Source organism: Apostichopus japonicus, chromosome 7 (genome assembly GCF_037975245.1).
Source record: "Apostichopus japonicus isolate 1M-3 chromosome 7, ASM3797524v1, whole genome shotgun sequence".
Classification (NCBI taxonomy): Eukaryota; Metazoa; Echinodermata; class Holothuroidea; order Aspidochirotida; family Stichopodidae; genus Apostichopus; species Apostichopus japonicus.
This window is the reverse complement of record NC_092567.1, coordinates 14676725-14695221: the sequence shown is the minus strand read 5'-3', so window position 1 is coordinate 14695221 and position 18497 is coordinate 14676725. Positions and strand designations below refer to the sequence as shown.

Below are 18497 nucleotides of genomic sequence, written 5' to 3'. Positions count from 1 at the left end.
AAGTGGCACTTAATGCACAGAACTTAATATCAATTTTGTTACATCTTTTATGATACAAAATGTTTTTTCAAGTTTTATCCGATATTAGCTACAAAAAATGGATTTAAAAGAGAAAGAAAAATTGATAATCATAAGTGACGTAATTAAATTTAAGCCTTCTCTCCTCTACTGTGGAAGTGTATGGAGACGTCACATCACGTTTTTCTATGTAAATGGCTGTTCTTGGGTCAAGCTGGTCGTAAGCTATGGTTTGCTCGTAAAAATACCTACAACGTTATTAAACAGCAACATCTGCTCGTGCACAAGCTCAGGTACTGCCGGTGGTGAACTTGGTCATACTTTACCAAACCCAAGCTGTTGATAATTGAGAAAGGAAACTTGTTTTCAGTGTTGTTTTGGTTATTGTTTCCATCATGAGGAGTTTTAAAATTCTATAATGACTATCAGAAAAAGACGACATTTGATTACCGCTAAAACGCTCTGCTATCTAGCTAAATGCTTTCAAGACATAAATAATAGACGATAACATTTGATTGAGAAACTCGCGGCAATCTCGAAGGGATGAAGTTTTAAGTTCGTGGGGGGAGACGTTTTTTCCACGCTTAATAATTGATACCGCTTTCTTTTCTTACCACTTATGTATGTTGCCGAAAAAACGTCTCGATGTAGAGGAAAAAACATGAAAAGAGTAGGAAATTATTCCTGTAGTACTGAGAGCTGGAAAAGCTTCTTACGGAGATAAATTTTTCAAGATAGGATTACAGAGTAAATGTTAGTAACAGAAGCACGCAGAGACGATGGAGTTTAGTCGATGAATTATAAAGTTATTCTCGGGTTGCAGGTAAATCCAAGGTTTATCTGATCGGATAGGGTTCAAAACAGAGTTCATCACAGAGATTTGTTTTAACATTTGGACGGCGATATGCTCCACTTTCATCGATCGAAGATCCGTCGCGCTTCTTAGGATCGTTTTTCTACAGCGTCGATTCAGAAATCTCTCAAAGTAGCAAAAGTTCACTCGATTAGGATAGCCCTGTTTGTTAATGAGGCTCAAAATCCTGTAAGATTGCGTCCGTACAATTCTCCCTAAACGTATTCCTCTCAGCAGGCCTACGAAATGTTTCGATTTTTACATAAGTCTCGGAGATTTACATACCGTTCAATGAGAGGCTAACTTTTCCCCTCTATTCCTTTTTCTGTTCAGTGTATAACAAACAAAAAAATAAAGAAATAAATTGGTTGATATTACTTCAATTTAGGTGCTTATGGAATCCAAAGGTCACCTAAATTCTAAAAGTCACATGTAACTATAAATTTGGGTAGGGATTTCAACAGGAAGGTCTTCAAGAAGCTTTGGAGACGAAAAATAAATTTTTAATTTCTTTGTTCGTATGTTCTGCATTTGGTTTTAAACGGCAGTGTTTAAATTCAATTTAATGTAAACGACTGCTCAGGGTTGATCGGAGGGGGGCGGGGGGGATCAGCAGTGGCCTTTAGTTTTCTGTGGTTGCTTGTTACGACCGCAATTTGATGCAAAAGTAGAGGGGCAGGTAATAAATGGTACGGCTACACATGACATGGCCTATGGTCTCACACCTTTGCTATTTAGAAAACAAGCCTCCAAATGGATCCTGAACACTTGGTCTGATAGCAAGCACGGGGTCTTATGTAAGAAGCACAAAGGTTTAATATCAATTGCTATATTGTTGTAATGTTGAACAATAATGCGTCGTGAATGTGACGCACAGCGAATGGTGTTTGACCCAAGGTGGTACAGTGTAGTAGAATTTTACATAGAAACAGCTTTTATCTTTACTAATAAACCGAAAGTGATGTTTGAGCTGTTTTAAGCCTATCACATGGCTGTCTGGTAGAGGTAATGAGCAGCATGTCACACACATCATGGTGTCTTCATGTTTTTATCAATCTTCTTTCAAAGCTGTTCTCATGCTTTATATTAGCTAGCTCAAGCCTACACGCATATCTAGCTAAAGAATGCTGGTAGTATGGGACCGGATCAAGTCCCCCTTTCTAACTTCCAGCCGTGCAGTGGTGTATGGTACCAGTCTCATGTGGTATTTGCAACAATTACTTGGCATAAAGTTTCTGTAATTATCCGGAGAATAAAGGGATAGGCTTGTAGTATTGTATAGTGTCTGACTGGGTTGTTTGATAGCTTGACCCACCATTTGTAATGGATAAGATTACAGAATGGCCTTGAACTTGCTCATTCATTTGAGGCGGAATGCCACCATGCTGTTATTGGCAGTGTTGGTCACAGCAGGATGGTGATGTTGTCAACAAGACATGCCCTTAGAACTGGTTCACATTGGTGGGATGTTGTGTTCCCAGGGGTTTCTTTTAGCTGACTGTAAGTGTGACAGGCTATCGGGGTTCATGTGTATTATGGCCTGTCGATGATCGTTCACACACTGTGTAGTGGTGGTGGTGGTTTAGCTGAGGTAAGGTAAAATAATCTCTGAATGCTGCTTCGGCATTGATATGTTATAGTGCTCAATGTCTGTGTCCATCACTGAATAGTAGAAAACATTACAGATGTAATTTAGTGTAGGTGCATCCTAGATTAAAAGTGGGAGGGGAGGTGAGGGAGGGGGGAAGTTACTACTTCACTATCTGTGGTCACTATATAAGATCACAGGATAGTAGAAAATGTTACAGATGTAATGTTACAGATGTAATGCATAGAAACATGGGCTCAGACAAAAGATTTGAGGGGTGTTATTGTGTGGAAAGGGAGGTCACGGTGGGTTGAGCAATATGAATGGGAAGGAACAAAGGAAGTATGCGCACTCCCACAGCATTACAGAACATACAATAACACAAAACAATGGGTGGGAGGAAGGGGAAGGGGAAGGGGAGGAAAGGGTCTAACAAATACCAAAATCAGCTCTAAGAAGTCAGAGAAATTTTCATAAAAAGTGACTGTTCGCTGCTTCAATCGCTGCTACAACAAGTTATCGGTGCGACACCGGGATTGCGTCATCTTTATATGAAATTTTGGTAGAAATAAACTTGAGGGTTAGGTCGTAACCACAGTTATGCTGGGCTTATGTGATGTTGGTTACTATTATTCAAGCTGTCCCACTACACAGAGCTTCTTAGTTTTGTCAGGGTTGTCAATAATCCACAGTAGATTATAGGTTATATTTCTATGGTGGAAATTATCCATCTAGACACTCTGCTCTTAAAACCTTACTATTTCTATGTAACTTCAATAGCAATGTACTTCCATTGTCACACACTGTACATAATAAATATGAAATACAGTTTTTATGTATACTTTTCATCATATGATGCTACATATGCAGTGGAGTGGCCCTTATATAATCAAATTTTCTGTAGAATGTGCTGGTTCCCCTGCCTGCCTTCTGTTTTATCCAGGCACTATAGTTTGCTTGTCAAACAAATTTTCTGATTGAGATATCTCAGAGGAGGAAATTGATGACAGGTGACCTTGCCCACCACCATCCATTTAATTTTTACAGATGGTAGGTTTTTAGAATTGTTGTCATGATTTTATACAATTCCTCCTACTGTAGGTTACATGTACTCCTGAAACATACTGTTTAAAGGGAGTGAAGACTCTCGCCCAAAAAGAAACGTCTAATGCCGGTAATCTGACCTAGTTTCGAATGAGGTGTAACAGAAGTGTAAAACACCACCATCGATCCCAGAAAATACATGCACACACAGCTTGCTACCGTCGGTAATTATACACTAGTGTACAGTCAGTACATACAGCTGCGGTCAATACCCACAGCACAGTGTATAAACGTTACAGCGATGGACATCTCAGGTCCAGCTAAAGATAACAAGGTATCACGTTTCATTACTGTCTGCATTTTGTAGCGACAAGAACAAAACGTCACTTGCAAGCAACAGAAAGTTAACTATTTGAGATGGCCGCATGCGGTTTGGGGCGAGACTTCAATGCCTTTAAGACCACTCAGATCAGGTTTGCAAGAAGGCTTACTTTAATAAATACAACAATTGTCTTAGCACTTGATCTACTTAATTCTTGTCTTCTCTCTATACTTAAATGCACTCTTAATCCTTGGAAGATGCTTTGTGAATTTCACAGCCTGAAGTTGCCTCGGAAAAGGATCAGGAGAGTTATTCCAATGTGGGAAGTATGTAATCGAGGGCCTTTTTTTCTTCAGTGGGATTGGTTATAGTTAATCCTCACAAAATTATAAACATTGTGGAAAGTTAAAAACCCCTGTTTTTTGAAGACAGGTTCTTACCTGAAACTATATGATTATGTTCATGCTCAGATGATTTAATAAATTGTCTTCAGGGCATTTATCACATTTTGAAAAGTCCTTGAACTTTCTGTGCGATGCATCACTACATGTAACTATGGTAACCGCTATTACCTTGAAGCGAATGAAGATATCGTTGACTGACTATCATACGTGTGATATATAACAAAGTACTGTTAGATAAGGCCTCTCAGCTAAAACCAACCGTATACTTGACATAAAAAACTCGCCAATTATTCGCTCATCTTAACACCGTCGCCAGATTAGAATGCGATAACGTTACCGTAAGTAGAGGTTCCGGGGGGAGGGGGGGGGGGGAGGGAGGTAGGTAGGTAGAGACACCTGGTGAGAACTGAGCGGTCAGGTTTCTATGTCAAAGGGAGTCTGAAACTGAATACAGGGACAAACTGTGAACTCTCACTAGGTATTTTGGTGAGGAATTTAAAGGCCATTATAGTGGAGGAGTAAAATTGAGAAATAGTACTGGGTCAGATCTAGATGATAAAGACACTGTCATGCAGTAGTTAACTTAACAATCATTAATACAAGAACTCTAGAGTTCAGCACCTGCGTGACATTCGCACTTCATAATTCGTAGCGGAATTTCTGTCAGTCGAGTTTGTCCGGTGAGTTTGTGGGTCATATTTTACCAAAAAAAGGGAAGAAACTTCCTTGGAAGTAATTAGCCATCATTTAGTGATATTCCTTGTCGGGGTAGTTTTCCAGGTCAAGGGAGGAATCGCTGAATTATTCTCAGTGTTTTTTATAGTGCGATGAACTTACTTTATGATGGGAATGTGTAGTATAGGACTGCAGCTGGATTCTCCATGCACTACTGTCGATGAGTACGGGGACGGCATGACAGTGTGATACGAGGTTCAGTGTAACGTGAGGGACTCCATGACAGTGTGATACGGGGGTTCAGTGCGACGTGGGGACGGCATGACCGTGTCATGCGGGTCTCAGTGTGACGTGTGGGACGGCATGACTGTGTGTCACAGGGGTTCAGTGTGATGTGAGGGACGGAATGACCGTGTTATACGGGGTTCAGTGTGACGTGTGGGACGCCATGACTGATACAGGGTTCAGTGCGACGTAAGGGACGCCATGACAGTGTGATACAGGGTTCAGTGCGACGTAAGGGACGCCATGACAGTGTGATACAGGGTTCAGTGCGACGTAAGGGACGCCATGACCGTGTGATACGGGATTCAGTGCAATGTGAGGGACGCCATGACAGTGTGATACAGGGTTCAGTGCAAAGTGAGGGACTGCATGACCGTGTGATACTGGGGTTCAGTGCGAAGTGAGGGTCAAACTATGAGAAGAAATCTATAACAATACCAACTGTGAAGACCATTACGTCTGTAGTGATTGTCTCTGAAGATCATTGATTCAGTCCGATAGAATAGTGACCGCATTTTATAGCTCAAGAAGAAATGGCTGCTTTATAGTGAACAGAGGATTCAATTTTAACTTTGAGAATCGATGCTAAGATAAATGCAGCTGTGATATTATAGGGATCCAAACTTAATTTCAACAAAGAAATTGTTTTCTGTTTAAAAAGGCTGTAAACTTTTAACATTTAAACTATCGACGGGAAAATTGAACTTCGATATCACACATGGCACAACATCTAAGTTTTCAAAGGGTGAGGTGGGAGAGAGGGAGGGGGGCCTGGGGAGGGGGAGGGGGGTCTGGGGGAATGCGATTGACAGAAATAAAATGGTAAAAACATAACGATTTGGTTTCCATCACCTTTACAAAGATGGACTGTTCTCTATAAAGAGACGTTAAAAAATTACAGCAAATTCTACTCCTGTATAGTCGCAATCTTTTACGCCAACTTACATCAGGAAAGATTTAATATGATTGGGTGTAGCTGATCGTAATCATTTGCTAAAAATGTTGCTTTTTTACATTGGCCTTGCGAGTTTATCAAAAGGAAGACCACTATCGACCAATCTTTTCGTTCAGATCATTTTGGGAGCTTCCAAGTGGAAGTTAAAAGAAGATTAGCGAGTTAATATCGGTGGATTTTCAAGACTTTTCGAAAATCCAATAATGAAGTCAAGTATCTTGGCTATTCAGGTTTCACTTTGAAGGATGAATCATATGTCAAAAAATTGCTTATGATGATTTGAAAAAAATAAATGTTTATAATGGGATGGAATGATGGCCAGTTTTGAAGTCTCTATTAAAGTTAAGTTCATTTCGGTACATTTGCTTAAATTTATCATAAATTTGATCACCAATAAAACCTAAACAGCTTCTTTAAGACAAAATTTGGAGTGTTCACCCAAGTTCTACGAGATTCAGTTCTTAAGTTTCTGACCTTCACTGCAGACGAACAAGAATGTCAGGCGAGAATTTTTTCATCAATTAAAATATCCAAGTAAAAATATCAACTGTTTAATATGCAACTTTGCAGAAGAGCGTTAAAGTGGTGGGGAAACTTTTTTTCACAAATTAATTTCCTAAGAGATCCCTTAAAGTAGAAATTTGTCCAAAACTATAGAGCTGAAATAATACAGGTCTCTCTTGAATATTCATGACATTTAAAAGACATACAATTCCGTTCCCCCCCCCCCCTCAAAAACCTCTAAAAGATGTAAATTTTCCCTAACACTTGCGTGCGTGTGAAGTTTTAGAATTATTTCTGCCTATACGGTATAACTTAAGTCTCGTTTCAGACATAAACTCGTTTAAAACTGACAAAAAATGTAGGATGCAAGTTTGTATACAAGTGTGTTATACAGTATGCGTTTGGCCGTCAGATGGAGAAATATGTTTTTTTTCTTTGTTTTTTCCATTTTGGTAAATGCTTCCACAGTGAAGTTAACAAGTTAAAGGTTTACAATCTTGATATCAGGCCCAATGCTTGCTCACAAGACTTTACAATAGTATCAGTAATAGAATGATTTAAGTTGAATACATGTAGGCTACTGCAGGGTTTACATTGTACATCTTACAATACCCCCCTCTCTCTGGCAGTGAGGTTATTGTGTGTGCGTTGTCGGACGGACGTTCAATGGATGCCGAATTGTTTAATCGTTAATGTTAAACCCACAGCGTGCGGCCACCTAACAAAAACGGAGCCTGTCTACCACATCAATCGTTAATTTTTACACATTTAGGACAAAATGATGTCCGTCAGTGGGCTTAATGTCAAGGTTTATGAAGAAAGGAAGTAAAATGAATACGCAAACTAGGACAGTATGTCGGTAGTTTCCTCTCTTTTATCTCCACTTTAAGTACCTGTGCATCCTCTCTCAGCACTTGATGGAACAACACTTATACTGTAATGTGTGTCTGAGAGCTACTGTACTGAGGCAATGAATGTTATAGTCACCGCTGACCTTCGGATTACTGCCCTCATTACTAGAAACTAGTTTCCCATGCTCTTGATAGCGACCAAACAAAGTTCAACTTCTTCTACTTTGAGGAGATATACCGAGGACCAGAAGTTGAAAGTCCTTTTACTTCCGGTTTGAGTCAGGTTCGAGTCACTCCCAGATATATGTATGTCGTCCAGATACAGAGTTGTTGACAATTTACAATTCATAATCATGGACTTTAAATATGAATGTAAGAGACTTAAATTCGGTCAGCTTGCGGCTTTGATAAGTCAATGAGGCTTCTTCGCGAGTTCCTGCTTGCAGGAGGATCTAATATACATACATACATACTTGTTACATCACGATAGGTTCATAGCAGTGTCCAGAAGGGCGAACAATTACACTGAGGCTGCGTATTCATCACGAATCGGACCCGGTGCGTGGTGTTCGGATTAAGTTGTTTTTAAACCCTCTTGTGTTTGCATTAAACCCTATGCACGATATCAGACCCTGAGAAAAGTTGCGGGTTCTTTACTGGAAGAAGGAGCTCAAAATAGCAAGCTGTGTGTAGTGCAGCGCTGCTAGTACTAATTCCCACTACTATTGTATCAAATTATGCGCATAAAAAACAACAGAAATTAAAGGTCACTGCTGATCCAAGGTTAACCACGGGCAACATTTTCACGACAAACTTAACAGAAAGCACAGTTCCCTCAATGTTCCCTCGATCCCAGTCTATCGTGGGGTTCAAACTGTGGAGCCTTGTGGGGTTTACATTACAAATTTAACACAGAGCACAGTTTCCTCGATGTTCCCTCGATCCCAGTCTATCGTGGGGTTCAAGTTATGGGGCTTGTGGGGTTTACATTACAAACTAAACACAGAGTACAGTTCCCTCGATCCCAATCTATTGTGGGGTTCACATGATGGGGCCTTGTGGGGTTTACATTACAAACCTACCACCCTAATCTGTTTATATAATTGAAGGGCTTCAAGATCATCAACTATGTAACTTTTAGGGTCTGAGAAGGATTGTAATTAAAAATGATTTTCCAATTTATTTAGTTTTTAATCTTACCTGTGTTTTTAAGGTAATGTATTTCTGTGGATTTGACCAGTTACCAAGGAAGAAATTTCCCAGTCACTTTTATCAACTTCAGTCAACTTTGATGATTATTTGAAAGATTTGGCTCAGTGCTGATTGATATAATACTGGTCTCAATTATATCATAAAATATATATATATTCCCCCTCCCCTTCCCACACATATTGTGATCATATGACTTTTTAATGATGATAACCACTATTCAAGAAACTACTTGTAAAATATTGACGGATACCTTTCACAGTCACATGGGTATTTAGTGTCCAATTAAACTGTTCATCTTTAACCCTCCCAAAATACTTTAAGGGGTATCCTGACCCTGAGCAGAACATGATTGGAGACAACTTCCAAACTTGATGCATGCTCTAGAGAATTTTGCCTCTCAGGTATTAAGGAAAACTGGCGTTGCCAAAACACAAGTTTGTACAGGAAGAGACCGAAAATCTATCTGTGTTTCGATGTGGTATATAACTAACTTAAAAGTCACATAAAAAACAACAAATTTTTAGCAGTATTGACTCTATCTACTAAAAACCTTAACAAATCCAGACTTTTCTAAGGGATAACCTTGTGGCATTTTGTTTTTAAAATGCTTTATAAATATTTCAAGTTTTCTGTTTGCTTTATTTCCGACACTTATCAAATTTTGATATTTCCGTCAAACTTTAAGTCAAATTGTGTCTAAAGGCTATCGTGCCTTTGATTGATTTATCCTTTATGTTTTGGTGATTTTGAAGTTTTACATTATAATACAAAAATTGAACTATATTTTTAAGCCTCTTCATTTTTGCTTCTTATCTTGTTTTTTTGCAGATTTTCCTACGATTGCATGTAAGATATGTGGGGACAGATCCTCAGGGGTACACTATGGAATTATATCGTGTGAAGGCTGTAAGGTAAGTCCAAACATTCACTTTTAAATGTTTTTTTTTCTTTTTGTTGCTGTTGAGTCATTTACAGCTGGTTATCCACTTCTGATTGGTTTCTGAACAGGTCAATTTTAAAATAAATGTTATTTTTTTATTTTTTTTATTTCTAGTCTCCTTTTATTTTATATATTTTTATTTTATTTATTTATTTATTTTTATTGGGGGTGAGGGTGGAGGGGGTGGGGGTTCTTTATATTCTTCTATTTGTTGTTGGTCATGAACATCACAACCTATGACAAGATGTTTTTACGTTGACTTTTTTCTTGCCCCTCACTTACCTGTCCCCTCAAAACTCTCACATTCGCTCTACCTTATCTGTGATTCCGCAAACTGTTTCCGTACTTGGCTCTCTCCGTTTTGGAGATGACATTTGTACTCTGTAAAGCTCTTTTGAGTTAATTACCTTATTCGCCTTTTGTCGAGTATAATTTGTCATTGTTATTCAGGCATTTTTGTTAACCTGACAAACTCAGCTCCAAATAACTCGTAAAGGTCATTCAAATGTTACACAGAACACCTGCTGTGGTACTTTCTAAGTTTGTCTTGTTTATGTTATCACGTAGGGTACATAAGTGTTTGCTCTCCTATTGACTCTAATTGTGTGTTTTCATTGTATGACTGTGTGGACTCTGTGACGTGTGTGTGTGTGTGTGTGTGGTAGTCTAAGTAGTCCAGCCACTTTCAATAGGGTGCCTCTCTACGATTTATGCGAAAATTATCTCATAAAATATTAAGTGAGTGATTCTTTAAAATATGACCTTCTAGAAGGGGGGATGTTGTTTATAGTATAAATGCATCAAGTAGCAGAATAATTTATTTTGTTGCCCGAAGTTATGAAATTTTGAAGCTAAAATGCTACTCTCTTCTTTTGATATAGTTGTTCAACTGATATAAATCTCTAGTCATACAAGTTTTCTAATCCTTGTCATTAAAAATCAAAGGATTGTATATCATACTCCTCCACCAGTGGAAAGGTGTTTGCCAGCTGATATTCTTACATTTGCATTTAAATATTTAAATGTCGCTAAGTGCTATTTCACCCGCAGCCGAAATGCATTTTTCAATTGATAAATAATATCTTTGATCTTTCATGTTACACAAACATGCGTGTTTGTGACCTGACATTTGCATTATGAATGACGAGCGATAATTTAAGGAAAAAAAACACCCTGATCACCTATTAATATCGCTCGTGTTATAATATGCTGTAATGGATTCCTTGAGGAATTAAATCTCAGTTGAACATGACATGTACAAAGTAAAGATCATAACAGCCTGAACACTACTACTCACTTATTCAGGTAGGTTCTATAAATATCTAACATGCTAAGTATGCTCTTTAAAGGCATTGAAGACTCGCCCCAAACCGCGTGCGGCCATCTGAAAAAGTTCACTTTCTGTTGCTTGCAAGTGACGTTTTGTTCGTGTAGCTACAAAATGAAACGTGATACCTTAATTGTTATCTTTAGCTGGACCTGAGATGTCCATCGCTGTATCGTTTGTACACTGTGCTGTGGGTATTGACCACAGCTGTATGTACTGACTGTACACTAGTGTCTACTTACCGATCGGGATCGATGGGTGATGTTTAACAATTCTGTTACACCTCATTCGAAACTAGGTCAGATTACCGGCATTAGACGTTTCTTGTTGCGCGAGTCTTTCACACCCTTAAATACAAAATAACCAAGCTGGAGATGGACAGATTTATATCTGTGTAACAATCTGTCAGTCTGTATGAATGTGTGTCTGTGTTGATTCACAATTTGCAAAACTGGTCAATTCTTGTATTTCAGGGAATTATGATAAAAATTATGCCTTCCCTGGTGGTGGGTTGTTGCTAAGCTATATTCAAGCTATTTTAAGGGGGGGGGGAATGAAGTCAAAGGTCATTGAGGGGTCATTTCAGGGCAACAGAAAGAAAAACAAAAACCCTTTCATCTTTCATATGAATTTTCACCACAACTGAGTAGTGGGCCATTCAAGGTGCTGGGACCTTGGGTCAAAGGTCATCTGAGATTCATTTGGGTCGGTTGTTTTACAACTTCAAACTACACTGGAAGTCCCTTCCATCAACAATGAATTGATATTATTGACCCAATGTGGCTCATAATTAATTTCTAGTAGATTTAGAACTGTGAATTTCAATTCAAAAGTTGCCTTGGCGTCAATTTTTATAGCAAACTGCTGCAAGCCATATCGTACTGCAGTAATGCAGCATATGTCTATTCTCAGTAGAGAGTATTTATTTAGTTCTGGTGAGTGTCTGTTGCTTTATTATGGGTAATATTAACAAACATTAGAAATATTTAGAAATTTAGAAAGATGTCAGCGATATTGCTTCAGATTGGTGGTCATTGATTCGAGATACATGATGATTTTGGCAGCTAAATGTATCTAAACGCCCGCAGTTCTCCGATTTCACTCTGTAAACTAACGCTGGTCATTCTATATGACATTATTTCATATAGTGTGACAAATCAGTGCCAGGCACTCTATAAACTGTTGATCACACCGTCACAATACATCACATGTACGTCGCACTCCAATGGCATATGGTTGCAGTTGCTGGGGGAAGAAAACCCACACACCGAAGCGTTGAATACTTAAGTAGTACAAAAATGTGTACAGGTCACAGTACTTTGGGCCGGTGGAGAGAGATCTGTATTTCAGATGACACCACAGAAGGGAACGGGATCACGTATCAATGCAAACAACATGTACATCGGATCCAACACCTCACCACTGGATCCGTTGTCATATCCTGAATCCATCGATCACCCCATGTTGTGCACCATCCTTTTCATGATCAGCAGAGGACATGACATCACATCCTGTTTACAAGTCAGTATCTCTAAAGGGTGTGAAGACTTGCGCAAAAAGAAACGTCTAATGTTTGTAATTTGACCTAGTTTCGAATGAGGTGTAACAGAAGTGTTAGACACCACCATCGATCCCAGAAAATACACACACAGGTTGCTACCGTCAGTAATTAGACACTAGTGTGCAGTCAGAACATACAGCTGCGGTCAATACCCACAGCACAGTATACAAACGATACAGCGATGGACATCTCAGGTCCAGCTAGAGATAACAAGTAAGGTATCACGTTTCATTACTGTCTGCATTTGTAGCGACGAGAACAAAACCAGCAACAGAAAGTTAACTAATTCAGATGGCCGAACGCGGTTTGGGGCGACTCTTCAATGCCTTTAATCTGACACATCGGATCATAGGACATTCGCAGTAGTTCTTATTGACTGATAACACTTTAGATCCCTAACAGTTCTATTCATGGGATCGCAGGAGAAAACATTGTTGAACGATTTACACGCTGTCAAAAAAACATAACCTACATAATTTATAGCATTGCTTTCATGGGAAACTAGAATTTGTTAAATAGTGGCTAATTCACTTATTTTGCTGCCTGCCACAAAAATTAATATAACTTTTCGATATTTAAAAGGTTTACAAGACAAATGTGTTTCGACAGATAATTCATAGTTTCAGTTGTCGTGTGCCATTCATACTAAGAAAGTACCTTTTAGCATTTGTCCGCCAATTTCACCCAAACCAATACCAACTATTTGTTCATGATAAGACATGAAATTGGTCAATTAATAAGATGCCATGTTAGATTTTTTTTCTCTCCCTCACTTGTTTATAGGTAGCAGGAATTCAATGATTCCATTTAGTTTTGGATATTTTTATCACCCAGATATTCTTAGATATTATTCCCAATCCCATTTTGTCATGGAAATTGATTTTTTTTTCTTTGGGGGGGGGGGGGTTAATATTTGAGAAACATTGACTAGACCAGTAAAATGAACTGCACTGTTTGGAGTATGTTTGGCATTGAACAGTATTAAAAAAACAATGAACTAAAACATGAAGAGATGATTACTCTGCTTCGAAGATGGTTTATACCGCTACATGGCTTACAACTCTCTGTATTTGGCAGACCACTAGCTCAGTGGAGGAAATTGTGTAGGATATTTATAATTAACATGCCAAGCCATATATACTGACTGCATGGCTAATGTACAAGTAACCTTCATCTCATCATTCACACTCATCCAAGAGTAGGACAATCTTCAATGGAATAAATATATATATATATATATATATATATATGTCTATATGAAATCTTATTTCGACATCGTCAGATAGTGCGCTTAACCCTCTCGGGTATGTGGCTCAATTTAGCACGTTCAAGGTCACGTTAGGATTCGCTTATGAAATTATGTTAATTACCGCCGTGATAACGGTGAGAGTATCATAGTGTGCTGCATACCTGCGTAGTCGATGAAAAAAACAAAAGATAAAGGGTTAAGAAAAAACATGAAAAGAAATTTGATACCAGCAAATGATCGGTGAGTCCACAGTTAGTGTTAACATGAGCAAGGTGGTCCTATAAGGCAGGTGTTTTGAGAGCCGAATGTAGTTATAATTGTAAGACCAGGTGTTCGGCCTAAGGGTAATATTTTAACGATACATTGGTGAAGGTGTAAATGTTAACCTGTCGGTGTAAATCTTAACCCGACCGTGTAAATCTTAACCCGCCCGTGTAAATCTTAACCCGCCCGTGTAAATCTTAACCCGCCCGTGTAAATCTTAACCCGTCCGTGTAAATCTTAACCCGCCCGTGTAAATCTTAACCCGCCCGTGTAAATCTTAACCCGCCCGTGTAAATCTTAACCCGCCCGTGTAAATCTTAACCCGCCCGTGTAAATCTTAACCCGACCGTGTAAATCTTAACCCGTCCGTGTAAATCTTAACCCGCCCGTGTAAATCTTAACCCGCCCGTGTCAATCTTAACCCGCCCGTGTAAATCTTAACCCGCCCGTGTAAATCTTAACCCGCCCGTGTAAATCTTAACCCAACCGTGTAAATCTTAACCCGACCGTGTAAATCTTAACCCGACCGTGTAAATCTTAACCCGACCGTGTAAATCTTAACCCGACCGTGTAAATCTTAACCCGACTGTGTAAATATTAACTCGCCATGTGTAAATCTTAACCCGCCATGTGTAAATTTTAACCCGCGTATGCTTGTATTATGTGTTGTAACATGGTTTGTTCAAGTTGATTTTAGGGTTTTAGTATACGACGGTATACTAAGCAGTGTTTTTGGGAGATCTCTTGGTATGTAATTGTGCAAATAGAGACAAACTTTGTGTACATCTTGGAGACTTCAAAAATGGGTTCATCTTGACTAAAAGAAGTATAATTTTCCCCTGCAGAGTTTGGGTTAGAACGATAGAATATATCCCAAAACTATATTTTATTCCACCACCTGTTTTATGGAAAGTGTGTCAGACCTGAATTTAGGTCATTGTCTCAAGGGCCTTAGTACTGTCTGTATGTCTAAGACTTACACTGATTTCTTCAATCTGGAACAAGTTATTATATGTTGTTGTTTTATTTTTGTATTTTTGCAACATTTGTAGCTGTTTGGGTTTTGGTCTGTAACTAAGACAATATTACAAAACAAAAACATGAATATCATAAATTTCTTCGGTCCATTTCAGCAATTTGATTGTATAAGTATGTTATTGGATTCTTTGGGCGTTTTCTTTGTTGTTGTCAACTTGCAGTGCAAATGTTGATATCAATATATCTTGGAGTTATGTAGTAGTGGTTTGTTATTTATCTATTTACAGTACCACAGTAAGGTCAATTGAAGCTGCACACATTCTTGATCCTTTTAAAATGTTCTTGGAAACAGCTGCAAACACACTTAATACAGAACTTTTTTTCAATATTTTAAGGTATATACATCCAAATCCAACAATAGATAAAGCATACATATTCTCAAACCAATTCTTACAACCTTTTTTGTGTTTTTTTTTATACATTTTCTTCCCCCCCCCCTTCTTATTGAGGTCGGATAAGGTCAGGAAATTTGTGAAAAAATCCTAGGGCTTTAGATTGATACCAATTCAAGCAGTTTGGTCTTTTATGCGTTGGAAGTAAAAAACGTCCGTTTGTGACGCGACGTCATATTTGAGATGCACCTATATTATATGGTGGTAAAGCTCTTTTCTTGAAGTTTAATCTCCCGTCAATTTAGAGAATGAACCGTTAACATAGCCCAAGGACATTTTAGGGTTCAATGTTTTCATCTGAGTCACAGAAATGAAAATCCGTACAGTTTGAGCCGGAGAGAAGAAGGAAGAGGAACGGTAGTCAAGGTTCTCTAGATGTGACCTTGAATCAGTTTTTCCTCTCTCTCCGATCCGTTCCACTCGTCTGTTCCGTCATGCGCTAGATTCATCCTCCTCCTCCTCCTCGTAACTGCCTCCTGGTTTACAAAGTCCCGGTAAAAGTTTATCCGCCGTGGTAGTAAATTAGAAAAGAAGTAGGGAATAAAATTGATGAGGAAAAGTTACTCTCTGTGATGATAGGAAAGGAAAAAAAAAAGGAATTCAAAAGGAAAAAAGAAAAAGAGGCAGGGATATGCAGAAAAGAGAAGATAAGAAGGTAAAGAAAAGAAAAAAAGGTATGAAGCGGGGAGAGGTTTCATGGGGAGGTAGATAAACAGTTTGATGCAGCTTTGTTGCCCTTAAGCAAATGTTTGATTCGAAGATGATGAAACTTGTTAATGAAGCACGGCAGGTACACTCTTCCAGCTGACGTTAAACTCCTGGAGGGGTAGGGCATTTTTGGAGACGTCTCATAGAGGGGTGAAGACGATGTCAGCGCAGAATGAGATATAAAAAAAATCTCCCGCCGGGTTGTTATCTGGTTACAAAACAGTCGGAAAATTAAGGTCTCCGAAAGTTAGTATTGTGTTTAAGTCGAGAACATCTGTGTCTAAGCCGGGCTTTATTAGCGTGGAGTGGCAAGGAGACCCATAGGTCGGACGGAGCAGGGTTTGGGTTCATTACCAAGGATGCAGTACTTTTTTGGTGTCGAGGAGGGCACCGATCCTGGGATCTAGTTTTTGACCCAGTATGTCACTACAGTTCGCCGCAATTGACTTGGACCTGGTTTCTTAGTGACACAGTTTATTAAACGGATCTCCTTGACGATTTGATGCAGCTGTCAAGGCCAGGAGTGGCCTTTTTGGGGATGAGTCCTGGGAATTTAGATCCGTGAATTTCTGTGTCAGTAGTATGTTGCCCTTTGGGATCGGGTACGAATCCATGCATTGATACCAGCGGGCATGAGGGCCGATCGTTTGAACCTAGACAGTTGGTTAAGTGAGGAAGGGTCGGAGTTTATGATGGGAAAGTTGCATCAGTGGTGGAGTTGTGTGAACTCGCTTGCATCAAATTACCTCCTAATTCAGGTAGCAGATTTGTAAAGCAAATACTGTCGTACATCATGTGGATTTATTTATACACACAAAATGAATATATTTCTTTGGTCTGCCACGCATGAGCTCATACATGGTATAATCTTTGGAATTATAAAAGGGTTTAACCAAGTCATTTAAAAGGGATATTATAATATCTATATATATATTACTTTAAGATGTGGTCGATGTCTCTTGTCATTTTTATGTCGGTTCCACATGCAGAGTTAAAAACAATATGTTCAACGTTCTGGACATTTGGTGATAGGACTGTTAATTTCTTTAAAGTCTATAAAAATTCAAACCAACGAAAAAAAAAAACCAAGAAAAGTTTGAAAACCCTTTTCAGACTTTTACCTCTCCAGCTGACAGTTATAATTTTAGCCAAACTGAGATGGATGAGCTGTTTTTTTCTAAAAAATGTTTACTCTCTGCCAAAATATCGAAAAATAGAAAAAAAAGATAAACTGGTTGTCATATGAAACAGCAAGGTTTAAATTAAAACACTTCATGTCTTGGTCAATTTAAATAATAACAAAAGATGTTGGAAGGTAATATGTATCATTTGCTACAAAACCTTAAATAAGAAGGGTGCATGGTGGGGTGGGGGGGGGGATGGTTAGGGGATATTATAAAGCACTACCTTGAATCCAAAAATAACACATGAAATGTTAATATTTCTCTTGAGTTGTCTAATGGATCTTACCAGTGTGCGGTACGCATAAGTAATCTCTGGATGTTGGAATGAAGGATGACATATATTACAGTGTTAGAAGTCTATATATAGATATATGTCCACTGCTTTTAACTTGTGAACAGTCAATATCCAATAAGGTTCTGTGAGCTTGGTGATTGGCTGACTGGGCTGTAAGGATAAACAATAAAGTTTTTAGATTGACTGCTTCTCTGTGACGTTGTTTATCGCGTTTATTATACTTTGCAATGCGAATGAGATCATAAATGTGGAATATTACCCTCATAATTTCATACACGTCAATAAAATGTTGTCAGTGTTTTTTCCCAATAAATATCACTCGAACATCTTTATTGAATTATTCTGAATCTGAAACAAAAAGTTGACTTGGCATTTTACTGTTGAAAGGTGTGTTATTTGAGTTTTGGTTTTTGGTTCCAATGCTTTGAGATCCATCGGAACACATGCAGTCAGTGCAGTGTTGGCGTATGCCAACACATGCAGTGTTGGCGTATGTGTGTGTTGGCATACATCTTGTAGGTGTGTGTGTATGTGACACCCTACTGTAGCTTGTAAACACGGTATGTCAAGATGGAAATATGTAATTGATGTCATACTCGATGTATCAGTTGGTCATGGTCAGAAAATGACCCCTTTTGTTTTTTGGTGGGGCTCTCATGCATCTTCACGAGTGGGAGGGGCTTAACGTTAAATAGTTACCCCCATCATTTCCATTCTTTCAGGTTGGGTTTATTTGATCAGGTTTTTTTTTTAAAAGGAAAGTTTTACATTATGAAGTTCACAATATTTTTATTATATTTATGATATAAACATTTTTTTTTGATAACC

The 18497-nt window shown here is 38.6% G+C and overlaps 1 protein-coding gene across 3 annotated transcripts in view; it reads left to right on the top strand.

Moving 5' to 3' along the window:
* Positions 1–18497, top strand: part of LOC139969418 (peroxisome proliferator-activated receptor gamma-like) — a 231189-nt gene that overhangs the window by 119764 nt on the left and 92928 nt on the right. For all 3 annotated transcript variants that reach the window (XM_071974363.1, XM_071974364.1, XM_071974365.1), the window contains exon 3: positions 9540–9622. In XM_071974363.1, coding sequence (XP_071830464.1) covers positions 9540–9622 — 83 coding nt within the window. The remainder of the gene's footprint in view (positions 1–9539; positions 9623–18497) is intronic.